This window comes from Pristiophorus japonicus, chromosome 9 (genome assembly GCF_044704955.1).
Source record: "Pristiophorus japonicus isolate sPriJap1 chromosome 9, sPriJap1.hap1, whole genome shotgun sequence".
NCBI lineage: Eukaryota > Metazoa > Chordata > Chondrichthyes > Pristiophoridae > Pristiophorus > Pristiophorus japonicus.
This window is the reverse complement of record NC_091985.1, coordinates 226,765,308-226,792,421: the sequence shown is the minus strand read 5'-3', so window position 1 is coordinate 226,792,421 and position 27,114 is coordinate 226,765,308. Positions and strand designations below refer to the sequence as shown.

General features: G+C 48.6%; 1 protein-coding gene across 1 annotated transcript in view; it reads right to left on the bottom strand.

Moving 5' to 3' along the window:
* Nucleotides 1–1,730: 1,730 nt before the first annotated feature.
* The window catches only part of LOC139274182 (zinc finger protein 229-like), a 59,131-nt gene continuing 33,747 nt past the window's right edge, over nucleotides 1,731–27,114 (bottom strand). Inside the window, exon 5 of the mRNA XM_070891218.1 lies at nucleotides 1,731–2,667. Within this exon, the coding sequence (XP_070747319.1) occupies nucleotides 1,978–2,667 (690 nt within the window). The 3' untranslated portion in view covers nucleotides 1,731–1,977. The remainder of the gene's footprint in view (nucleotides 2,668–27,114) is intronic.

Here is a 27,114-nt window from a genome sequence, read left to right as displayed (position 1 = left end):
ACGGTTGGACCACTATTCCTGTGGGGTTTTTGTGCCTTAAAGGAATGTATGTTTGTTGTAAATTATGAATTAATTCTTTAAATGCTAGTCATTCCTTTTCTACCATCTACCTTTTAATGTAGTTTCCCAATCTACCTTAGCCTACTCTCTCCTCATACTTATATAGGTTCCTTTGTTTAGATTTAAGACCATAATTTTGATTTAACTAAATCACTTTCAAAATTAATGCAAAATTCTATCATGTTATGGCTACTCTTCCTCAAGGGCCACTTTCCTACAAGATTATTAATTAACCCTTTCTTATTGCACAATACTAGATCTAAAATAACCTGTTCTCTAGTTGGTTCCTCAACATACTGATCTAGAAAACCATCTTGTATACCTTCCATGAATTTGTCCTCCACACTATTACTGCAAATTTAGTTTGCCCAGTCTATATGCGGATTAAAGTTCCCTGTGATTATTGTATTACCTTTGTTACAAACACCATTAATTTCCTGATTTATACTGTGCCCATACATTACCACTGTGGTTTGGAAGCCTATAAACAACTCCCACCAATGTTTTCTGCCCCTTGCTGTTTCTTAGCTCCAACCAAACTGATTCTACTTCTTGATTTTCTGAGCTAATATCCTTTCCCTCTGCTGTCTTTATCCCATCCTTTATCAGAGCTAACCCTCTTCCTTTTCCATTTTGCCATTTCTTCTAAAAGTTCCGTATCCTGGAATATTTAGTTCCCAACTGTGGTCACTTTGCACATCTCCGTAATGGCTATTAGATCAAACCTATTAATTTCTATCTGCATTATTAAGTCATCTATTTTGTTGCAAACACTTCATGCATTCATATAGTGCCTTTAGCTTTGACTTCTATTTTTCCTTGATATCTCCTCAGTCAGTAATGCCCTATTACCTTTGTTACTCTCTCTGTCCCTTCCTGACCCACACGGCTTATTTTTACCCCAAACTCTGCTCTAGAGTCTTGACCTGTTGCTTTTTCTCTGTATCTAAACCGTGCTGTACTTTCCTGGATCTCCCCACCCCGAATAGTTTAACGCCCTGTTTACTGCCCAAGTTATTCGATTCGCCAAGACACTGGTTCCTGCCCAGTTCAAGTGGAACCCATCGCAAGGGAACAGCTCCCTCTTTGCCCAGTACTGGTGCCAGTGTCTGTAAAGCAAAATCCCTGCCTCCCACACCACTCTTTGAGCCGCACATTTAACGTTCTAATCTGCTTCAACCTGTAATAATTGGTGTGGGGCTCAGGTAACACTCCAGAGATTACCTTTGAGGTTCTGCTTTTTCATTCTGACCCCAACTCCTCCATCTCTTTCAGCAGAACCTCATTCCTAGTCTACCTATGTTGTTGGTTCCTACATGGAACATGACAACTGGATCCTTCTCTTCCCATTACAAGTTCTGACTTTGATCTGCCCCAGGGAGGGGACAGTGTGTGATCTCCCTATGGGGTGCAGTATATGTTCAGTATCTGACCCTGAGTTGCCCCAGGGAATGAGCCGTGTGTGATGCCCTTGTGGGGTGCAGTATGTTCAATGTCTGATCCTGTGCTGCCCTCATTTCTCCTGCTCTAGGGGGCAGTCACGTTCCTCTCAGTCGGAGTAATTGGAGGGACACCGTCATCTACTGGACACCGGCGGTATTTCAAGGCTCCATCCCAGAGAAATCCAAAACCAACCTACAGATTCAATTCATTTTATTATCAATTGTTAACAAAGTTTAGCTCCATTTGTTGCAGCTTTCATTATTTGAAAAAATCCCTTTAAAGAGTTAAGTATGGATGCAAACACCATCAGCATTATTTTTACCTGACCCTTTTCCCGTTGATTAATTGGTCAAATATCCAGAATATTAAACTCCAGCCCAGTTATAGGGGGAATCAATATCAGCAGAAAGAAACCCCAACTGTCAGAATGGAGACGATTCAGTCTGGGGTAACAGCACAATCCAAACCCTGCGATCACTTGTGAACTCGCTGGTGTCTCAGCCGGCTGGATGACTGAGTGAATCCCTTCCCACACACGGAGCAAGTGAACGGCCTCTCCCCAGTGTGGATTCGCTGGTGTGTCAGCAGGGTGGATGAAGTAGCGAATCGCTTCCCACACATGGAGCAGGTGAACGGTCTCTCCCCAGTGTGAACTCGCTGGTGTGTCAGCAGGTTGGATTGGCAAGTGAATCCCTTCCCACACTCAGAGCAGGTGAACCGCTTCTCCCTCGTGTGAATGCACTGGTGTACGAGCAGGTCGGGTGACCGAGTGAATCCCTCCCCACATACGGAGCAGGCGACCAGCCTCTTCCCGGAGTGAACTTGCTGGTGAGTTAGGAGGTTGGATGAACAAGTGAAATCCTCCCCACACTCAGAGCAGGTGAACAGCCTGTTCCCAGTGTGAACTTGCTGGTGAGTTAGAAGGTTGGAATAACAAGTGAATCCTTCCCCACACACGGGGCAGGTGTACGGTCTCAACCCGGTGTGAATGCGCTGGTGTCCCATCAGGTGGCTTGACTGAGTGAATCGATCCCCACACACGGAGCAGATGAACAGCTTCTTCACAGTGTGGCTACGTCGATGTTTTTCCAGCTCAGACGGGGATCTGAATCCCTTCCCACAGTCCCCACATTCCCACGGTTTCTCCGTGCGGGTGTCCTTGTGTCTCTCCAGGTTGGACGATCAATTGAAGCCTTGTCCACACACAGAACACGTGTCCGGTTTCTCCCCGCTGTGAATGGTGCGATGTTTTTTCAGGCTGTGTAACTGGTTAAAGCTCTTTCCACAGTCAATGCACTGGAACACACTCGGGTGTGTGTGTCTCGGTGCTTTTCCAGTCACACTGATGTTTGAAATCTGTTCCCACAGACAGAACAGACAAATATTTCTCCTTCCACATTCAAAAGCCAATAATATTCAGATCCTGATGAATCGAATGATTGTCAGATTTTGACGTGATGTTTGGTTTGAGTTTCCCGTCTGCAAATCCTGCCCTTTGGATACCCTGGAAAAGGAGTTTACAAAAACCATTACTGCAAGTACAGGGCAGAAATTCAAAACAGACAATTCTAGATTCTATGGAACATCCTTTCCTCCCTTGTTCCTCCAAAGCTGTAAATCACCGTCCCATAAACTCTCCGTCCTCCCTGTCCTGAAATTCAAACACATCGCAACTCTGAAGACAGCGTGTCCTCCGCTCCCGGTTTTCACCACTAACTCTGGCTGGGTTCAGTTCTACACTCACTGGTTCCCCTCCCCTGAAGGTGCTGACTCTGGCTGAGTTCAGTGGGCCCTGTAGCCCTGCCCACACTTTGCTCCTCTGCAAAGATGGCTACACAATGCTCTACATCTCGATGAATCTCGGTGGTAGCGCACAAACTTGCAGCTGTCCTTTATTAATAAAAGTAATAACTTATTTATAAATTGCCTTTACGTAGTAAAACATCCCAAGGTACTTCACAACAGTGTCACGAGACAAATCGGATAAATTTGACACCGAGCCACAGAAGAAGAAATTGCGGCAAAAGCTGGGTCAAAGAGGTAGGTTTTAAGGAGGGTCTGAAAGTAGGAAAGAGGCGGAGAGGTTTAGGGAGGGAGTTCCAGAGCTCGGGGCCCAGACAACAAAAGGCACGGCCACCGATGGTTGAGCGATTACAATCAGGATGTTGAAGAGGCCAGAATTTGAGGAGCGCAGACATCTCGGGGGGGGGGGGGGGGGGGTGTTGTGATGAGGAAAAATATCGCAGCGTTTACAGACAACGATTAAACGCTGCACAGCCGCTTTCTGCACCGCGCAGGCTTAAAACACTTCGGGGTCGTTGCTCAAATCCGCCTCACACTCTGGATAGAACTGGGAGTGCGCACAGAAAACCCTCAAATCCAGCCAGGTGAGGCGGAACGGGGTGACAAGGAGGAGATGGGGACGGACACAGGAATCCCTCAGCTTTCCCAGGAACCCGCCCCCCCGACAATGACCCCCCGCCCCCACTTTCTCCCCCTTGTCTGTCAATCAGCACCCCCCCCCCCCTCCACTCTCGTCTGTCTCCTCCCACCCTCTCCCTCCGGGATACTCTCCCTCGGTCCCCTCTACCCCCGGAACACTCTCCCACAGCCCCCTCTTCCCCCGGAACACTCTCCCACGGCCCCCTCGCCCCCCGGGACACTCTCCCTAGGCCTCTTCTCCCCCCGGGACACTCTCCCTCGGGCCCCTCTCCCTCCCGCCCTCCCCCGGGGCACTCTCCCTCGGCCCTCTCCCGGGACACTCTCCCTCGGCCCCCTCTCCCCCCGGAACACTCTCCCTCGGCCCCCTCTCCCCCCGGAACACTCTCCCTCGGGCCCCCTCTCCCCCCGGAACACTCTCCCTGAACACTCTCCCGGGACACTCTCCCCCCTGAACACTCTCCCTCGGCCCCCCTGAACACTCTCCCTCAGCCCCCTCTTCCCCCCCCTCCCGAAACACTCTCCCTCGGCCCCCACTCTTCCCCCCCGGTACACTCTCCCTCGGTCCCAACTCTCCCCCCCGGGACACTCTCCCTCTCCCCCTGGGACACTCTCCCACCGGGACACTCTCCCTCAGCCCCCACTCTCCCCCCCGGGACACTCTCCCTCAGCCCCCACTCTCCCCCCCGGGACACTCTCCCTCAGCCCCCACTCTCCCCCCCGGGACACTCTCCCTCAGCCCCCACTCTCCCCCCCGGGACACTCTCCCTCTCCCCCTGGGACACTCTCCCACCGGGACACTCTCCCTCAGCCCCCACTCTCCCCCCCGGGACACTCTCCCTCAGCCCCCACTCTCCCCCCGGGACACTCTCCCTCAGCCCCCACTCTCCCCCCCGGGACACTCTCCCTCAGCCCCCACTCTCCCCCCCGGGACACTCTCCCTCAGCCCCCCCCCCCCCCCGGGACATTCGCCCCTCTCCCCCCGGTCCCGCTCAGCTCCGCTCACTTTCCGCCATCTTGTTTCTCTTCACCACGGCCGGCTTCCGGGATCCTGGACATGCGCAGTGCCGCCTCACAGCGCGCTCAGGGAGGCGTTGTGCGCCCCTGCAATTGGCTGATTTCCATGATTGACAGGCTGCGCACCAATCGCGGCCTTGTATCTACCATTTACGCCGCCCACTCCCACAGTCGGAGGCGACTCGCTCCGGGTCACGTGGCTGCGATTCGAACCCGCACCGCTGTTCACTCTCAGCCAGTGACGTCATCAATCGGGCCTCGCGACTGCGTGACGTCAGCAACCCGTCAAGAAGGGGTGTGTGACGTCAATACCCCAGCAACGTGAGTTGTGTGACATCAGTAACCTGGCAACGCAGTCTGTGTGACGTCATGTAGACTGGTGTGGAAGGCAGCGTCCCCACAGGATGGCCGTGTACCGAGCCTGGCACCAGGGGAGGGCACTGACCCCAAGGGATCGGCGTATACCGAGCCTGGCACCAGGGGAGGGCACTGACCCCAAGGGATCGGCGTATACCGAGCCTGGCACCAGGGGAGGGCACTGACCCCAAGGGATCGGCGTATACCGAACCTGGCACCAGGGGAGGGCACTGACTCCAAGGGATCGGCGTATACCGAACCTGGCACCAGGGGAGGGCACTGACCCCACGGGATCGGCGTATACCGAACCTGGCACCAGGGGAGGGCACTGACCCCAAGGGATCGGCGTATACCGAACCTGGCACCAGGGGAGGGCACTGACCCCACAGGATGGCCGTGTACCGAGCCTGGCACCAGAGGAGGGCACTGACCCCACAGGATGGCCGTGTACTGAGCATGGAACCAGGGGAGGGCACTGACCCCATGGGATGGCCGTGTACCGAGCCTGGCACCAGGGGAGGGCACTGACCCCACGGCATCGGCGTATACCGAGCCTGGCACCAGGGGAGGGCACTGACCCCACGGGATCGGCGTATACCGAGCCTGGCACCAGGGGAGGGCACTGACCCCACGGGATGGCCGTATACCGAACCTGGCACCAGGGGAGGGCACTGACCCCACAGGATGGCCGTGTACCGAGCCTGGCACCAGGGGAGGGCACTGACCCCACAGGATGGCCGTGTACTGAGCATGGAACCAGGGGAGGGCACTGACCCCACGGGATGGCCGTGTACCGAGCCTGGCACCAGAGGAGGGCACTGGCCCCACAGGATGGCCATATACCGAGCCTGGCACCAAGGGAGGGCACTGACCCCACGGGATGGGCGTGTATGGAGCTTGGCACCATGGGAGGGCAGCGACCCCACAGGATGGCCGTGTACCGAGCTTGGCACCATAGGAGGGCAGCGACCCCACAGGATGGCCGTGTACCGAGCCTGGCACCAGGGGCGTGGAGAGCACCAGCTAATCCATCGGCCCTTTGTTTGTCACGTGTGTGTCCAGCAGGGTGGGAGCTGCGGGTTTGATCATCAGTGACAGGCCCGATTTACCCAGGTGTATCGGCGCTGCATGGCCTATGCACAGCCATCTTGGGACAGGAACAAGAAGGAGAGAATATTCTGAAGTTCTATCCTGTACTTACAGTGATGGCTTTTGTAAACTCCTTTTACAGGGTATTAGAAGGAGTGGATTAGCACATGGGAAGCTCAAACTCAAAGATCATGTCCATATCAGCCAGAGTCAGTCAATTCATCAGGAGCTGATTATCATCGGCCTTTTGACATGGAAAGAGAAATGTTTGTCTGTTCTGTCCGTGGGAAAAGATTTCAAACATCAATGTGACTGGAAAAGCACCGAGTGAGAGTGTTCCAGTGCACTGACTGTGGAAAGAGCTTTAGCCAGTTATACAACCTGATAAAACATCGCACCATTCACAGCGGGGAGAAACCGTACACGTGTTCTGTGTGTGTGCGAGGCTTCAACCGATCACCCAAGCTGAAGAGGTACAAGGAAACCCACACCAGGGAGAATTTGAGGGATTGTGGAGACCTGTGGGAAGGGATTAAGTTACCCATCTGAGCTGAAAATTCATTGGCACATCCACACTGAGGAGAGACTGTTCACCTACTCCATGCGTGGGAAGGGATTCACTCCGTCATTCCACCTGCTGACATACCAGCGAGTTCACACGGGGGAGAGGCTGTTAACCTGCTCAGCATGTGGGAAGGGATTCAAAAGTTAATCCAGCCTGATAAACCCCACACCCCTCACTGCAACACTGTGATATACCCCACACCCCTCAATTTAACACACTGATGTACCCCACACCCCTCACTGACATCATCATCATCATAGGCAGTCTCTCGGAATCGAGGAAGATTTGCTTCCACTCTAAAAATGAGTCCTTACGTGGCTGAACAGTCCAATACGAGAACCGCAGTCCCTGTCACAGGTGGGACAGATAGTCGTTGAGGGAAAGGGAAAGTGGAACTGGTTTGCCGCACGCTCTTTCCGCTGTCTGTGCTTGGTTTCTGCATGCTCTCTGCAATGAGACTCGAGGTGCGCTCCCGGATGCACTTCCTCCACTTAGGGCGGTCTTTGGCCAGGGACTCCTAGGTATCAGTGGGGATGTTGCACTTTATCAGGGAGGCTTTGAGGGTGTCCTTGTAACATTTCCTCTGCCTTCCTTTGGTTTGTTTGCCGTGAAGGAGTTCCGAGTAGAGCGCTTGCTTTGGGAGTCTCGTGTCTGGCATGCGACCAGTGTGCCCTGCCCAGTGGAGCTGATCGAGTGTGGTCAGTGCTTCAATGATGGCCTGGTCGAGGACGCTAACATTGGTGCATCTGTTCTCCCAGGGGATTTGCAGGATCTTGCGGAGACATCATTGGTGGTATTTCTCCAGCGACGTGAGATGTCTACTGTACATGGTCCATGTCTCTGAGCCATACAGGAGGGAGGTATTACTACAGCCCTGTAGACCATGAGCTTGGTGGCAGATTTGAGGGCCTGATCTTCAAACACTCTTTTCCTCAGGCGGCCGAAGGCTGCACTGGTGCACTGGAGGCAATATTGAATCTCGTCGTCAATGTCTGCTCTTGTTGATAGGAGGCTCCTGAGGTATGGGAAATGGTCCACATTGTCCAGGGACCATGTAATAACACTCCGATATATCCCAAACCCCTCTCTGTAACACACTGATATACCCCACACCCCTCAGTGTAACACTCTGATATGCCCAACACCCCTCACTGTAACAGTGATATACCCCATACCCCTCACTGTCACTCTGATACACCTCACACTTCTCACCGTAACAATGATATACCACACACGCCTCACTGTAACATTCTGATATACACCACATCCCTCAATTTAACACTCTGATATACCCCACAACCCTCACTCTAATACTGATATATCCCACACCTCTCACGGTAGCAAACTAATATAAACCACACCCTTCACTGTAACACACTGAGATACAGCACACCTCACCTGCCTCCATGTTCAATGGATCATCTTCCGCCATTTCCGCTACCTCCAGCGTGATCCCATCACCAATCACATCTTCCCCTCCCCTCACAGCAATCTGAAGGGACCGTTCCCTCTGAGACACCCTGATCCATTACACAATCACCCCCAGCACCCCCTTCCCTTCCCACGGTACCTTTTCCTGCAACACCTACCCTTTTACCTCCTCCCTTCTCACTATCCAGGGCCCCAAATACTCCTTCCAGGTGAAACAGCGATTTACTTGTATTTCTTTCAATTCAGTATACTGTATTCGCTGTTCACAATGTGGTCTCCTCTACATTGGGGAGACCAAGCGTAGATTGGGTGACCGATTTGTGGCACACTTCCGTTCAGTCCGCAAGTGTGACCCTGAGCTTCCGGTCGCCTGTCACTTTAATTCTCCACTGCATTCCCACTCTGACCTCTCCGTACTCGGTCTCCTACACTGTTCCAAAGAAGCTCAACGCAAACTCGAGGAACAGCACCTCATCTTTCGTTTAGTCACTTAACAGCCTTCTAGACTCAACATTGAGTTCAACAATTTCAGAGCATAGCCGCTGCCAATCTTTGGCTCCCTTTACCTCCTCCGCCGCCGCCCCCCCCCCCCCCCCTCCCCTCCAACCAGGGCCTGTTTCTGTTTCTTTTTATCTCCTTGTCCCTAATGGCAATTGGTCATTATCCCACCATTCACACCCTATCTTGACTAATGTTTTTCTAACTCCTAGCATTACCATTTGAATTTGGGCCATCATCCATTTTGTCTCTCTAATCTCTCCTGTTTTCCACCCTATCACAGACTTTCCCCTTTTGTTCTTTCTGCCCCACCCCCTTTCAGTGCTTGTTAAGAATCCATTATTTCCGAACAATCTCCAGTTCTGATGAAGGGTCATCAACCCAAAACTTTAACTCTGCTTTCTCTCCACAGATGCTGCCTGACCCACTGAGATCTCCACCATTTTTGATATACCTCATACCCATCACTGTAACACTGTTAAAACCCACAGCCCTCACTGTAACACACTGATCTACATAAAACCCCTCACTGTAATACATTGATATACCCCACACCCATCACTTTAATAATGATATACCCCACACCCATCACTTTAAAACACTGATATACTCACACCTCTCACTGTAACACACGGATATACCCCATAACCCTGAATGTAAAACATTGGTATACCCATCACCCCTCAGTGTAAAACATTAATATATCCAACACCTCTCATTGTAATACACTGATATACCCCACACACCTCGACGTTACACTCTGATATGCCACATACTGATTTAACTCATACCCCACACTGTAACGCTGATATTCCAGACACCACTCACTGTAAATTTCCGGTATACCCCACACATCTTCTGTAGAATTCTGTTATAACCACACCCCTCACTATAACAGTGATGTACACCACACCCCTCACTATAACACACTGTGATGTACCCCATACCCATCACTGTAACACTCTGATATACCCCACACCTCTCAACGTAACACTCTGATATGCCACACATTACTCATTGTCACATAATGATGTACCCCACACTGTAACACTCTGATATAACCAACACCACTCACTGTAACTCTCTGATATACCACACACCCCTCAAACTAAGAATGGTATGCAACATGTCCCTCAGTGTAAGATTGAAATACCCCACACCTCTCACTGTAACATACTGATATATCCCATAACCTTCAATGTAAAACACTGATATACCCAACACCTCTCATTGTAATACACTGATATACCCCACACCCCTCACTGTGACACTCTGATGTACCCCACACTGTAACTCTCTGATAAACCCCAGATCCATCACACTAACAATAATATGCAATACAGCCCTCACGTTTATCACTTATATACGCCACACCTCTCACTGTAACACACTGATATACTCCACACCCCTCACTGTAACACTCTGAAATACCCTAAGCCCCTCACTGCAACACATGGATATACCCCACAACCATCACTTTAACAATGATACACCACACACTCCTCACCGTAACAATGATATACTACACACGCCTCACTGTAACATTCTGATATACCCCACACCCCTCAATTTAACACTCTAATATACCCCACACCCCTCACTCTGACACTGATAAATCCCACACCTCTCACTGTAGCACACTGATATAAACCAAACCCCTCACTGTAACACTCTGAGATATAGCACACCTCACCAGCCTTCATGTTCAATGGATCATCCTCCGCCATTTCCACTACCTCCAGCGTGATCCCACCACCAATCACATCTTCCCTTTCCCTCCCCCCTCAGCATTCTGAAGGGACTGCTCCCTCCAGGACACACTGGTCCATTCTGCAATCATCCCCAGCACCCCCTCCCCTTCCCACAGCACCTTTCTGTGCAAGCGCAGGAGATGCAACACCTGCCCTTATATCTCCTCCCTTCCCACTATCCAAGGCCCCAAATACTCCTTCCAGGTGAAACAGTGATTTACTTGTACTTCTTTCAATTCAGTATACTGTATTCGCTGCTCACAATGTGATCTCCTCTACATTGGGGAGACCAAACACAGATTGGGTGACTGCTTTGTGGCACACCTCCGTTCAGTCCGCAAGTGTGACCCTGAGCTTCCGGTCCCCTGTCACTTTGATTCTCCACTGCATTCCCACTCTGACCTCTCCGTACTCGGTCTCCTACACTGTTCCAACGAAGCTCAACACAAACTCGAGGAACAGCACCTCATTTTTTGTTTAGGCACTTAACAGCCTTCTGGACTCAATATTGTGTTCAACAATTTCAGAGCATAGCCGCTGCCAATCTTTGGCTCCCTTTCCATTGTTCCCCCCCGCTTCCTCCTCCCCCCCCCCCCCCTTCCCCGCCGAGCCTGTTTCTTTCTTTTTTTCTCCTTGTCTCTAATGGCAGTTGGTCATTATCCCACCATTCACACCCTATCTTGACTAATGTTTTTCTAGCATTAGTCCTGACATTACCATTTGAATTTGGAACATCATCCCTTTTGTCACTCTAATCTCTCCTGTCTTCCAACCTGTCACAGACCTTCCCTTTTGTTCATTCTTCCCCTCCCCCTTTCAGTGCTGTTTAAGAATCCGTTCTTTCCGAACATTCTTCAGTTCTGACGAAGGGTCATCGACCTGAAACATTAACTTTGTTTTCTCACACAGCTGTTGCCTGACCCGTTGAGATTTCCAGCACTTTCGATATACCCTATACCCATCACTGTAACACTCAGTTTAAACCCACACCCTTCACTGTAACACACTGATATACCGCACACCCAGCCCTTTAATAATGATATACCCCACACCACTCACTTTAACACTCTGATATACCCCACATCCTTCACAGTAGCATGCTGATATACCCCACACCACTCACTTTAACACTCTGATACACCCCACACCCTTCACAGTAGCACACTGATCTACCCCATACCACTCACTTTAACACTCTGATATATCCCACACCTTTCACAGTACCATAATGATATACCCCACACCACTCACTGTAACACACGGATATGCCCCATAACTCTCAATATAAAACACTGGTATACCCATCACTTCTCAGTGTAAAACACTGATATACCCAACACCTCTCATTGTAATACATTGCTATACCCCACACCCCTCAACATAACACTCTTATATGCCACACACCCCTCATTGTCACATAATGATGTACCTTGTTGTCAGGCTGTCTTGCTCTTTTCGCTTCATTGCTTTAAACATCGAATTATGCACACACTCAGTTGTAGTAAAGGCAGGATTGGGTCTTTTATTTAGGCATTCATAGTAAACAAACTCTCTGCTTGCAAAGGCAGCTCCCCAAGCAGTGACACACCTTTTGAGATTCCAGTGTCACTGGTGTCCGCATGTGTGTGTGTGAGAGAGAGTGTGTGTGTGTGTGTGTCCGTGTGTGAGTATGCGTGTGTGTGAGTGTGTGTGTCCGTGTGTGTGCGTGCGTGTGTGCCCATGTGTGTGTGTCCGTGTGTGTGTATGTGCGTGTGCGTGCGTGTGTGCATGTGTGTGTGTGTGTCCGTGTGTCTGGGTGTGTGTGTGCGTGTGTGTGTATCCGTGTGTGTGTGTCCGTGTGTGTGTCCGTGTGTGTCTGCATGTGTGTGTCCGTGAGTGTGTGTGTGTGTCCGCATGTGTGTGTGTGTGTCCGTGTGTGTGTCTGCATGTGTGTGTGTGTGTGTGTCCGTGTGTGTGTCTGCATGTGTGTGTGTCCGCGAGTGTGTGTCCGCATGTGTGTGTGTCCGTGTCCGTGTGTGTGTCCGTGTGTGTGTGTGTGTGAGTGTGTGTGTGTGAGTGTCCATGTGTGTGTCTGTGTGTGTGAGTGTGTGTATGTCCGTGTGTGTCTGAGTGTGTCCGTGTGTGTGTCTGTGTGTGTGTGTCCGTGTGTGTGTGTCTCTGTGTGTGTGTGTGTGTGTTTGTGTGTGACAAAAGCCAGTTCCATCCCTTTATACCTAAAAGTTTTTTGAACACTTATTTCTTTGCATTTAGACAATCACGGCTAACTACTTTCAGAATTACTTTACACAAATCAGATTATTTAACATACAGATGTCATCAAATAGTAACAAGGTACTCAAATACACACAATGTCATAGAAACATAGAAAATAGGTGCAGGAGTAGGCCATTCGGCCCTTCGAGCCTGCACCACCATTCAATAAGATCATGGCTGATCATTCACCTTGGTACCACTTTCCTACTTTCTCTCCAACCCCTTGATCCCTTTAGCCATAAGGGCCACATCTAACTCCCTCTTGAATATATCCAATGAACTGGCATCAACAACTCTCTGCGGCAGGGAATTCCACAGGTTAACAACTCTCTGAGTGAAGAATTTTCTCCTCATCTCAGTCCTAAATGGCCTACCCCTTATCCTTAGACTATGTCCCCTAGTTCTGGACTTCTCCAACATCGGGAACATTCTTCCTGCATCTAACCTGTCAAGTCCTGTCAGAATTTTATATGTTTCTATGCAATTCCCTCTCATCCTTCTAAACTCCAGTGAATGCAGGCCCAGTCGATCCAGTCTCTCCTCATATGTCATATTACTATTAGTCACATAGTAACGGTACTCAAATACAGACATACAGACAATGACCAGCTATTCATTATCCCAAAGTCAAGTCTCACTGCCATAAGTTGACTCCCACCATGAAATACTGTAAACATCCAGGTGATCAGAAAATCACATTTGAATGGCTAGGTGGCTCTGATCATCTAGCAGCCTCTTTTAATCCAATCTTCCTGTTTTTTAATCCAAACTTCAATCTTCCAATTCTCAACACTTTCGATCTCCAGAATTCAGAAATACGGGCCTGTGCTCCCACATACCTCACACCCCATTCTGTTATAATCTGATAGTCTGCATCCCAGAGTACTTAAGGAAGTGGCCCTAGAAATAGTAGATGCATTGGTGATCATTTTCCAACATTTCATGGATTCTGGTTCAGTTCCTATGGATTAGAGGGTAGCTAATGTAACCCCACTTTTTAAAGAGGAGGGAGAGAGGAAACAGGGAATTATACGCCGGTTAGCCTGACATCGGTGGTGGGGAAAATGCTGGAATCAATTATTAAAGATGTAATAGCAGCGCATTTAGAAAGCAGTGACAGGATCAGTCCAAGTCAGCATGGATTTATGAAAGGGAAATCATGCTTGACGAATCTTTGAGTTTTATTGAGGATGTAACTAGTAGAGTGGATACTGGAAAACCAGTCGATGTGTATTTGGACTTTCAAAAGGCTTTTTACAAGGTCCCACACAAGAGATTAGTGTGCAAAACTAAGGCACATGGTATTGGAGGTAATGTATTGATGTGGATAGAGAATTGGTTAGCAGACAGGAAACAGAGTGGGAATAAACGGGTCCTTTTCAGAATGGCAGGCAGTGACTAATGAGGTGCCGCAGGGTTCACTGCTGGGACCCCAGCTATTTACAATATACATTAATGATTTAGACAAAGGAATTGAATAATATCTCCAAGTTTGCAGATGACACTAAGCTGGGTGGCAGTGTGAGAAGGATGCTAAGAGGCTGCAGGGTGACTTGGACAGGTTAGGTGCGTGGGCAAATGCATGGCAGATGCGGTATGATGTAGATAAATGTAAGGTTATCCACTTCGGTGGTAAAAACAGGAAGGCAGATTATCTGAATGGTGACAGATTAGTAAAAGGGAGGTGCAACTGGGTTTCATGGTACATCAGTCATTGAAAGTTGGTATACAAGTACAGCAGGCGGTGAAGAAGGCAAATGGCATGTTGACCTTCATAGCGAGAGGATTTGAGTATCGGAGCAGGGAGGTCTTACTACAGTTGTACAGGGCCTTGGTGAGGCCACACCTTGAATATTGTGTGCAGTTTTGGTCTCCTAATCTGAGGAAGGACATTCTTGTTATTGAGGGAGTGCAGCGAAGGTTCACCAGATTGATTTCTGGGATGGCAGGATTGACATATGAAGAAAGACTGGATCGACTAGGCTTATAGTCACTGGAATTTAGAAGAATGAGAGGGGATCTCAAAGAAACATATAAGATTCTGACGGGATTGGACAGGTTAGATGCAGGAAGAATGTTCCCGATGTTAGGGAAGTCCAGAGCCAGGGGTCACAGTCTAAGGATAAGGGGTAAGCCATTTAGGACTGAGATGAGGAGAAACTTCTTCACTCAGAGAATTGTGAACCTGTGGAATTCTCTACCACAGAAAGTTGTTGAGGCCAGTTCGTTAGATATATTCAAAAATATGTTAGATGTGGCCCTTGCGACTAAAGGGATCAAGAGGTATGGAGAGAAAGCAGGAATGGGTTACTGAAGTTGCATGATCAGCCATGATCATATTGAATGGTGGTGCAGGCTTGAAGGGCCGAATGGCCGACTTCTGCACCTATTTTCTATGTTTCTATTTTTCTGAGGTCAGGATGGTGCGTGACTTGGAGGGAACTTGGAGGTGCTGGTCTTTCCATGCACCTGCTGTCCCTGTCGTTCTACACGGTGGAGATTATGGGTTTAGAAGGTGCAGTCGAAAAAGCCTTGGTGACTTGTTGCTCTAGAAGGTGAACACTACAGACATAGTGGTCCTCATCTTTTTAATCCAAGGCATGCCTCAGCCCAGTCATTTGTTCCCAATGTTAATGCAGTAGTTCAAGAGGTGGCAGGTATCAGGAGCAGTATCAAGAGGTGCCAGGTATCGGGAGCAGTATCCAGAGGTGCCAGGTATCGGGAGCAATATCGAGAGGTGCCAGGTATCGGGAGCAGTATCGAGAGGTGCCAGGTATCAGGAGCAGTATCCAGAGGTGCCAGGTATCGGGAACAGTATCCAGAGGTGCCAGGTATCAGGAGCAGTATCGAGAGGTGCCAGGTATCGGGAGCAGTATCGACAGGTGCCAGGTATCGGGAGCAATATCGAGAGGTGCCAGGTATAAGGAGCAGTATCCAGAGGTGCCGGGTATCAGGAGCTGTATCCAGAGGTGCCAGATATCAGGAGCAGTATCCAGACGTGCAGGGTATCAGGGGCAGTATCCAGAGGTGCCAGGTATCAGGAGCAGTATCCAGAGGTGCCAGGTATCAGGAGCAGTATCCAGAGGTGCCAGGTATCAGGAGCAGTATCGAGAGGTGCCAGGTATCAGGAGCAGTATCCAGAGGTGCCAGGTATCAGGAGCTCTGGATACTGCTGATACCTGGCACCTCTTGATTCCACTCCTGGTATCTGACACCTCTTGATGCTGCTCTTGATACCGGCCAATCCTCGAGCCCAGTGAGATTCAATAGTGGGGTGGTACTTTGAAAAAAATATAAAATTAAAGAATTGAGAGATGCCAGGTATCGGGAGTAGTATCCAGACGTGCCAGGTATTTGGAGCAGTAGTGAGTAAAATCTAACAGTAATTAAGTATCAACGTAGTTTATCTTCATCTATTTCTATTTTAATCATTTGCTGAGTGTGGACCTCACCAAATGCCAGGATATCGGATCAGGCCCACCATAGAAAATTAGTTTGACATCTCTCGTTTTGAGGAAGCTTTATTCTGTATTTAACGTGCTGTACCTGCCCTGTGATCTTCCAAAATCCCCTAGATTCTCGATCGGTCCCAGCAGATGGGAAGGTAGCAAATGTAACCCCGCTATTCAAGAAAGGAGGGAGAGAGAAAACAGGGAACTACAAGTCAGTTAGCCTGTTGTCAATTGGCAGGAAACTGCTGGAATTCATTAATAAGGAAGTGGTAACGTCACACTTAGAAAATCGATATGATTAGGCAGAGTCAACATGCTTTTTGAAAGGGGAAACCGTGTTTAACAAATTTTTTGAGTCTTTTGAGGATGTTTCTATGTTTCTAACTATCAGGGTATTTATGGAGTGTACTCTTCAAATTTGGCTGTCCTCAACAAATTTGTCACCATCCTCTGCTTGCTTCATGATAACATGCAAGCCGTGATCCTGACCAATGGATCCACCACAGACCCAATTCATGTACGAAGCGGGGTGAAGCAAGGCTGTGTCATTGCACCGACGCTCTTCTCAATCTTCCTTGCTGCAATACCACTTCTCACCATCAGTAAGCTTCCTGCTGGAGTGGAGATAATCTATAGAACAAACGGGAAACTGTTCATCGCCTTCAGACCAGATCCAAGGTCATGCCATCCTCTGTCATCGAATTACAATATGCAGATGATGCTTGCGTCTGCGCTCACTGGCAGACGAACTTCAAACCATCGTCAACACGTTCACCGTAGCGTCTGAGAGCATAGGCCTTACACTAAACATCCATGAAACTAAGTTGCTCTATCAACCTGACCCCTGTCATACAGCACTGCCCCCGCTCCCAATTATTAAAATCCATGATGAAGCCTTTGGCAAAATGGACCATTTTTCATACTTCGGGAGCCTACTGTCAACAAGGCCGGATATCGATGATGAGGTCCAACACTGCCTTCAGTGTGCCAGCGCAGCCTTTTGTCACCTAAGGAATAGAGTGTTTGAAGACCAGAACGTCAAAAAAGGCACAAATCTCATGGTCTACAGAGCAGTAGTGATACTTGCCCTCATATGTGCTTCTCAGAAATGGACTATGTACACAGGCACATCAAAGCACTGGAGAAGTACCATCACCGCTGCCTCCGGAAGAGTCTGCAAATCCATTGGCAGGATAGGTGCACCAACATCTGTTCTCGCTCAGGCCAACATCCTCAGCATTGAAGCATTGAGCACACTCAATCAGCTACGATGGATGGGCCACACTGTCCATGCCTGATATGAGATTCCCAAAGCAAGCGCTCTGCTCGGAGCTTTGACACGGCAAGCGAGCCCCGGGGGGGGCAGAGGAAACGCTTCAAGGACACCCTCAAGGCCTCCTTGAAGAAGCTCAACATCCCCACCGATACCTGGAATCCCTGGCGCAAGATCGCAGAAAATGGAAGAGAATAATCTGACAGGGCATTGACCACTTCGAGTCTCTTCACCTGGAGCAAGTGGAGACCAAGCGTATATGGCGGACGGAGCAAACAACAACCCAAGCACTTCAACAAGCCGACACTTCAACCAATGTACTTTCAACCACTGTCTGTCCAACCTGCAACAGAGACTGTAGCTCCCGCATTGGACTTAACTGACAACTGAGACCTCATTTTTAATGTGGAAGCAAGTCATCCTCAAATCCGAGGGACTGCCTTTTATGATGATGGTTGGTTTATATCAGACAGGAGGAGATTGGTGTCAGTGACTGTGGGGTGAGTTTATATCAGACAGAAGGAGATTGGTGTCAGTGATTGTGGTGTTGGTTTATATCAGACAGGAGGAGATTGGTGTCAGTGACTGTGGGGTTGGTTTATATCAGACAGGAGGAGATTGGTGTCAGTGATTGTGGGGTGGGTTTATATCAGACAGGAGGGGATTGGTGTTATGGAATCATAGCAGTTTATAACACAGAAAGAGGCCATTTGGCCCATCGTGTCTGTGTAGCCGATAAAGAGCTATCCAGCCTAATTCCACTTTCCAGCTCTTGGTCCATAGCCCTGTAGGCTATGGCACTTCAAGTGCATTCCAAGTATTTTGGTAAATGCAATGAGGGTTTCTGCCTCTACTACTCTTTCAGGCAGTAAGTTCCAGACTCGCTTCTCCTCTGGAGGTTATGCTAGGACTGTGTAAAACACTAGTTAGGCCACAGGTAGAGTACTCACACAGTTCTTGTCACTACATTACAGGAAAGATGTGATTGCACTGGAGAGGATACAGAGGAGATTTACGAGGATGTTACCTGGACTGAAGAATTTGAGCTATGAAGAAAGTTTGGATGGGCTGGTGTTGTTTTCTTTGGAAAAGAGGAGGCTGAGGGTAGACTTAATTGTGTACAAAATTATGAGGGTCCCAGATGGAGTGGATAGGAAGGACATACAAACATAAGACAAACAAATCGGAGCAGGAGTAAGCCATCTGCCTCCTCGAGCCTACTCCACCATTCAATAAGATCATGGCTGATCTGATCTTGGCCTCAACTCCACTTCCCTGCCTGCTCTCCATAATCCTTGACTCCCTTATCATTCAAAAATCTGTCCATCTCCACCTTAAATATATTCAATGACCCAGCCTCCACAGCTCTCTGGGGTGGAGAATTCCAAAGATTCACAACTCTCTGAGAGTGAAATTCTTTCTCATTTCCATTTTAAATGAGTGACCCCTTATTCTGAAAATATGCCTTCTAGTTCTAGATTCCCCCATGAGGGGAAATATCCTCTCTGCATCAACCCTGTCAAGCCCACTCAGAATCTTACATGTTTCAATAAGATCATCTTCTAAACTCCAATGAGTATAGGCCCAACCTGCTCAACCTATCTTCATATGACAACCCCTTCTTCTCCGGAATCAACCTCACGAACCTTCTCGATGGGATGAGGCGTGAATTGGCTAGAATGATTGGCAAATAATACTTAAAGGGTTGACGGTGGATAGGCAATGGCAAACTTTTAAAGATCACATGAATGAACTTCAACAATTCTACATCCCTGTCTGGAGTAAAAATAAAACAGGGAAGTTGGCTCAACCGTGGCTAACAAGGGAAATTAAGGATAGTGTTAGATCCAAGGAAGAGGCATATAAATTGGCCAAAAAAAGCAGCAAAGCTGAGCACAGGGAGAAATTTAGAATTCAGCAGAGGAGGACGAAGGGTTTGATTAGGAGGGGGAAAATAGAGTACGAGAGGAAGCTTGCCGGGAACATAAAAACTGACTGCAAAAGCTTCTATAGATATGTGAAGAGAAAAAGATTAGTAAAGACAAATGTAGGTGCCTTGCAATTGGACTCGGGTGAATTTATAATGGGGAACAAAGAAATGGCTGACCAATTGAACAAATACTTTGGTTCTGTCTTCACGAAGGAAGACACAAATAACCTTCAGGACTGTGTTAAAGGCGCTATATAAATACAAGTTGTTCTATTACAAATATATTCAAAAAGGAGTTAGATGTAGACCTTACTACTAGGGGGTTCGAGGGGTATGGTGAGAAAGCAGAAATGGGGTACTGAAGTTGCATGTTCAGCCATGAACTATTGAATGGCGGTGCAGGCTCGAAGGGCCGAATGGCCTACTCCTGCACCTATTTTCTATGTTTCTATGTTTCAATGTTTCCGGATGTACTAGGGGAGTGAGGGTCTAGAGAGAAGGAGGAACTGAAGGAAGTCCTTATTAGGTGGAAAATTGTGTTACGGAAATTGATGGGATTGAAGGCCAATAAATCTCCGGGGCCTGATTGTCTGCATCCCAGAGTACTTAAGGAAGTGGCCCTCGAAATAGTGGATGCGTTGGTGATCATTTTCCAACAGTCTATCAAATCGGGATCAGTTCCTATGGACTGGAGGGTAGCTAATGTAACACCACTTTTTAAGAAAAAAGGGAGAGAGAAAACGGGTAATTATAGACCGGTTAGCCTAACATCAGTAGTGGGGAAAATGTTGGAATCAATTATTCAGGATGAAATAGCAGCGCATTTGGAAAGCAGTGACAGGATCAGTCCAAGTCAGCTGGACTTATGAAGGGGAAATCATGCTTGACAAATCTTCTGGAATTTTTTGAGGATGTAACTAGTAGAGTGGACAAGGGAGAAGCAGTGGATGTGGTGTATTTGGACTTTCAAAGGGCCTTTGACAAGGTCCCACATAAGAGATTGGTGTGCAAAATCAAAGCACATTGTATTGGGGGTAAGGTACTGACATGGATAGAGAATTTGGTTGGCAGACAGGAAGCAGAGAGTCGGGATAAACGGATCCTTTTCAGAATGGGAGGCAGTGACTAGTGGAGTGCCGCAGGGCTCAGTGCTGGGACCTCAGCTCTTTACAATATACATTAATGATTTAGATGAAGGAATTGAATTTAATATCTCCAAGTTTGCAGATGACTCTAAGCTGGGTGGCGGTGTGAGCTGTGAGGAGAATGCTAAGAGGCTGCAGGGTGACTTGGACAGGTTAGTTGAATGGGCAAATGCATGGCAGATGCAGTATAATGTGGATAAATGTGAGGTTATCCACTTTGGTGGAAAAAACATGAAGGCAGAATATTATCTGAATGGCGGCAGATTAGGAAGAGGGGAGGTGCAACGAGACGTGGGTGTCATGGTACATCAGTCATTGAAAGTTGGCATGCAGGTACTGCAGGCAGTGAAGAAGGCAAATGGCATGTTGGTCTTTATAGCTAGGGGATTTGAGTCTAGGAGCAGGGAGGTCTTACTGCAATTGTACAGGGCCTTGGTGAGGCCTCACCTGGAATATTGTGTTCAGTTTTGGTCTCCTAATCTGAGGAAGGACGTTCTTGCTATTGAGGGTGTGCAGCGAAGGTTCACCAGACTGATTTCAGGGATGGCTGGACTGACATATGAGGAGAGATTGGATTAACTAGGCCATTATACACTGGAGTTTAGAAGGATAAGAAGGGGATCTCATAGAAACGTATAAAATTCTGACGGGACGGGACAGGTTAGATGCGGGAAGAATGTTCCCAATGTTGGGGAAGTCCAGAACCAGGGGACACAATCTTAGGATAAGGGGTAGGCCATTTAGGATTGAGATGAGGAGAAACTTCTTCACTCAGAGAGTTGTTAACCTGTGGAATTCCCTGCCGCAGAGAGTTGTTGATGCCAGTTCATTGGATATATTCAAGAGGGAGTTAGATATGACCCTTACAGCTAAAGGGATCGAGGGGTATAGAGAGAAAGCAGGAAAAGGGTACTGAGGTAAATGATCAGCCATGATCTTATTGAATGGTGGTGCAGACTCGAAGGGCCAAATGGCCTATTCCTGCATCTATTTTCTATGTTTCTATGGTTTCTCTGAACGGACCTATTTCCCTTTGCAGAGAGGTCAATAATCACGGGGCACAGATTTAAAGTAATTGGTAGAAGGATTAGAGGGGAGTTGAGGAGAAACTTTTTACACAAGGGTTGTAGGGGTCTGGAACTCACTGCGTGAAAGGGTGGTAGAGGCAGAAACCCTCACAACATTTGAAACGTACTTAGATATGCACTGGAAGTGTTATTACCTACCAAGCTGTGGAGCAAGAGCTGGAAAGCTCTTTTTCGACCAACACAAACACAGTGGGCCAAATGTCCTCCTTTTGTGCTGTAAATTTCTATGATTCTGTGGTAGTTGAAATCCCCGACTATTGCTGCCTAATTGGTTTTAGACTTCTCAGAAACGTTCCTACATATTTGCTTTTCTATCTCCCTCTGACTGTTTATAGTACACTTCCAACATTGTGATTGCCCCTCTTTTATTCATCAGTTCAACACATATTTCCTCATTTGATGATCCTTCCAACATATCATCCCTCCTCACTGCTGTAACAACACCTCAGCTTATCTGCCTTATTCCCTAGACTTTCTTGCATTGAAGTGTATACCATTAAGCACTGCCAAACTCCTTTGTTGTCAATTTTCTAGCGTTTGTTTCCTCTGCCTTCCAAACTCATTGATTAATTTTTTGCTCCCATTTCGAAACTTTGCTTCTCTCCCTTCTGAATCTACGCTCAGGTTCTCATCCCCCGACCAAGCAAGTTTAAACCCTCCCCAACTGCATTAGCAAACCCCCAGAGAGGTTGAGATGTGACCTTATCCGGCTTGTACAGTCCCCACACCCTCAGGAATCTAGCTGTTCATGCTCGCCCCTCAAAATGTCCTGCAGCCTTTCAATGACATCCTTGACTCTGGCACCAGGAAGACAACCTACCATCCTGGAGTTATGTCAACGGCCGCAGAAAGACCTGTCTGTCCCCGGAACTATTGAAACCCATTTCAATATTGCATTCCTAACCTTGCACCTCCCCCCTCCCATACAGTTGAGCCACCCATGATGCTTTGGACTTGGCTGTACTCCCTGAGGAACCACCAGTATAGAGAGTGAGATGTACTGAGAGGTCTCCTGCACTACCTACCTGGTCCTCCATGTCTATCTGGCAGTCACCCATTCCCTCTCTGCCTGCATACTCTTATGCTGCGAGGTGATGACCTCCTGGAAGGTGCTAGCCACGCAGCTCTCAGTCTCGCGGATGCAGTGACACTCGCTGCTGCTCAAGCTCCGAAACCCGGAGCTCGAGCTCCTCCAGATGACGACACTTGTTGCGCACGTGGTTGACCAGGACACGAGAAGCATGGTTGTTCCACAACAGGGTTTCATCTGTTTAAACAGAAACAACTAAACTGTGTTATTTCCTGAAATAATCCCTGCTGTCTGGCGTGAATGAATCTATGTCACTACCAAATGCTGCAATGTTTGCTCCATCCCTCAGGGTTCCATGTGTTTAAAACCACAACAGAAAGGTCCAGTATCCTCCTGCAGTTTGACAGAAACCAGCTTTAACAACAGGGCAGAGTTTAAGCCAATGAGGTAGATCCGGGCTCAGCCTCACTCACTGGGGGCCACAAGCCCCACCCCTCACACACTCCAATTGGTTGGATGACCAACCTCCTGCCTGGTCCTCCAGCCCCGCCCCCTCTGTTCCTATTGGCCGGGAGCTGCCATCAATCAGCCGGGCAGTGTGAGCTGAGCATGCACAGTGGATGAGGTAGCGGGTGAGAGATGAGCAGAGGGAGGGAGCAGGTTAAGAAAGGATTTGCTTATTTGTACTGCAAAAATGGCCACCGTGCTCTACCCTTTGTCTATGATTGGTCTCCTAGGAGGATAAGCCACACCCTGAAGTTACACAGGAACCGCCCATCCCAAGGTCTCACTGACTTTGCAAATTGGAACTCGATCCTCTTTGACTTCCTGAAGCAACACAGGACAGAGCTCCTCAAAAGTCAGCAAGGGCCAGCCAAAGTGCCTTACCCCAGTCCAAATGCATGCCTCCCCAGTCCAAGTACACCCCTCTCCTAGCCAAAGTGCCTTACCCACGTCCAACTGCATGCCTCCCCCAGCCTTACCCCAGTTCAAGTGCTTCCCTCCTCCAGCCGAAGTGCCTTACCCCAGTCCAAGTGCATGCCTCCCCCAGCCAAAGTGCCTTACCCCAGTCCCAGTGCATGCCTCCCCCAGTCAAAGTGCCTTATCCCAGTCCCAGTGCATGCCTCCCCCAGCCAAAGTGCCTTACCCCAGTCCAAGAGCATGCCTCCCCAGGCCTGCTTCTCGGCACCACCTGCATGGAATGATTTGGTCCGGGAGGTGGGGGCTTGACATAAGAACATGAGAAATAGGAGCAGGAGTACGCCAAATGGTCCCTCGAGCCTGCTTCATCATTTAATACGATCATGGTTGATCCGATCATGGACTCAGGTCCACTTCCCTGCCCGCTCCCCATAACCCCTTATTCCCTTATCGGTTAAGAAACTGTCTATTTCTGTCTTTAATTTATTCAATGACCCAACTTCCACAGCTCTCTGAGGGGGCGGGGCATGTTGCCTGTCAGTCAAAAAAGTGCAGCACAAATAGTTCCATGGGTTAATAAACCCAGAGAGGGATGCGGGCTTTACACACAATGAGTGCGGGCACAGGCCCAAGAGATAACACTCTGCACCATCTGCTTCACACACACCCGGGCTTGGCCCCAGGCCCCGAATCACAGCCTGCAGGCCCTGTGTTTTCCCTCCGGTTCCAGTCCCGGTCAGTGAGCGAATGGTGGCGTAGTCTCAGCGGCCGCCATCTTGGTCAGGGCGGGGGAGCGGACTCATCTTCCACCACCTTGGGCAAGGCGGGGAGCAGGCTCACCGGCCGCCATCTTGGTCAGGGTGGGTCTCGTGGTGCATGCGTGGCCCTTTGGGCAGGGACAAAGGGTGGACGGGGCTTCAGGGTGTCTGTCAGTTTGATTGGACACATGTTTGTGCCCAGGTCAGTGGCCCCTGAAAGGGAGCCTTGTTGTGCTGATTGTTGTCTGGTGACCTTGGGCCAGCCCGGCTCACCCTATTGGGCCAGCCCGGGCTCATCCTATTGGGCCAGCATGGGCTCACCCTATTGGGCCGGCATAGGCTCACCCTTTTGGGCTAGCCTGGGCTCACCCTTTTGGACCAGCCTGGGCTCACCCTATTGGGTCAGCATGGGCTCACCCTATTGGGCCAGCCCGGGCTCAACCTATTGGGCCAGCACAAAAGACCCAGTGTCCAGCAGAGAAAATCAGCAGCTCATTGATTTTATTCTCGCTCTGCGCACAGCAGATGCAGAACCGAGTCCAACCTTGTAAGTTGGAAATGCGCACAGTCACACCGGGGAGAGGTTGTGCAAGTGCTGAGTTTGGGAAGGGATTCTCTCATTCATCCGACCTGCTGAGACACCAGCGAGTTCACGCGGGGGAGAGATGGTTCACCTACTCTTAATGGGGGAAGGGATTCACTGTCATCCAACTGCTGAGACATCAGTGAGTTCGCAAGTTACTGTGGCAGTTGTATTCTATGTAATTGCTGCTGTTAATCGCATCCTGATTGAATCGTGTTTGTTCTGTGAGTTGGGGTTTGTTTCTGCTGAAGTTAATAACCCCAAAACTGGGCTGGAGCTTAACATTTTGATATTTCAAATAACACAGTGTGTCGATAATTGATGTCTCCAAGATAAGATGAGACTAATTGATGTCCTGTTACTAACTGCACCATTTTGCACATTTTCTCCTTTCTAAATCTAGACTATTTTAGTTCTCATACCTTCAATTACTCTTATGGATAAGTCCCAGTTCCCCATAAATTCCAGAGTACCCCTCCTTTCCTTGATATTGAGCAAAGGTGTCGGTAACACACCCGGGATCACTAAACATAAAACCCAGTCTGTTAATCACCTTCAGATACTGGACTTAGCGTGTGCCCCACAGCATCTCTCTCACCTTCGAAGTGTGAATGGAGCATCACGCCTGCAAACCTGGGTTCAATTTAAATTTGAATCCACTCAGCAAACATATTTTAAAAAATATATACAAGTAAACCCATCACATCAAATAATTGGCAACGATTTAGAGTCACCAAGATGAATAAGTAAACACATCACAGCCCAATAAACCAGCTCTATATTCACAGGAGAAAGTCTGTTATCTAACGTCTCGAATGTTAGTTGGTGAGATGAGCGACTGAATCTTTTTCCATGTGCAACAGCATCCATTCCCACTGTCCCCACATTTACAGTGTTAAGTCAGGTGGGTGCACGAGTCTCACAGGCTGAACGATTGGCTGAAGATGCATCAACACACAGAACATGTGTCCTGTTTCCCCCGCTGTGATTGGTGTTTTTACAAAGGCTGATGATAAGGTGATCCTGATCGATGCGGGGATTCTGTCAAATCTTGACGCGATGTTTGGTTTGAGTTTCCCAGCTGCAGATCTTTCCCTTCTAATACCCTGCAAATAGTGGTTACAAACATTGTTACTTTATGTATAGGATAGAAATTCAGAACAGACAATTCTAGATTTGATCGAACATTCTGTCCCCTCCTGCCCCCTCCAAGCTGTAAATTCCTTATTCTAGACACTCTCCCTCCAACCTCACTGTCTAAAATCAACATTCCTTTCAGCGTCTGAGATATTTCATCTCCAGAAAGTGCTGAATCTGGCTGGGTACAATTCCACAGACATTAGTTAACCTCTAGTGCCTCACCGTCAGTCGACTCAGTGAGTGCCAGCAGAATTTCCATTGTCGTAGGTATCACAGCCTCAAATCCTGCCCTCAAATGACATCCACACACTTCACAGTTGAGTTCACTGGATCGGTATGAAGAGCAGGGGCACTGGCTGATTTTTACTCTTATTGAGCCCAGTGGTACTGATGCCAATTATAGACATGAACTGCTGCCTTGGCTGAGATCAACTAACAGCCCAGATCAAGGATCGAACTTCGGAACTTCCCAGTCAGTATTGCAGAGTGTTCTAAAATTTGGGAGGTTGAGGGAGGATTAGAACAGAATATTTTGAAACAAATTTTACTCCACCTTTAACCGAAAACTTCGTCACTGGAACATCAAAAACAGTGAGACAGCTTTACAATCACTGCACAGTACAGAAGGGAGCGACTGTTAATGGGAGCTCGGTTGGTGAAGTCCTCCGACACCCCAAGATAGACTGGACTGCCCCTTTAACTATAAATATGCAAAGGAAGGGGAGTCCATGTCCCTTAAAATATCTGCCCTGTTAAGTCCTGACTCTAATGTACTGACTTACATGAGACACCTGCTGAAGTCAAGGTCACTCAGGACCTGCACCTTTAATTCCAGCTCTCCAGTGCTGCACTTGCCTGAGACCTCCCTTTATATACCTCAGTGGGATAGGT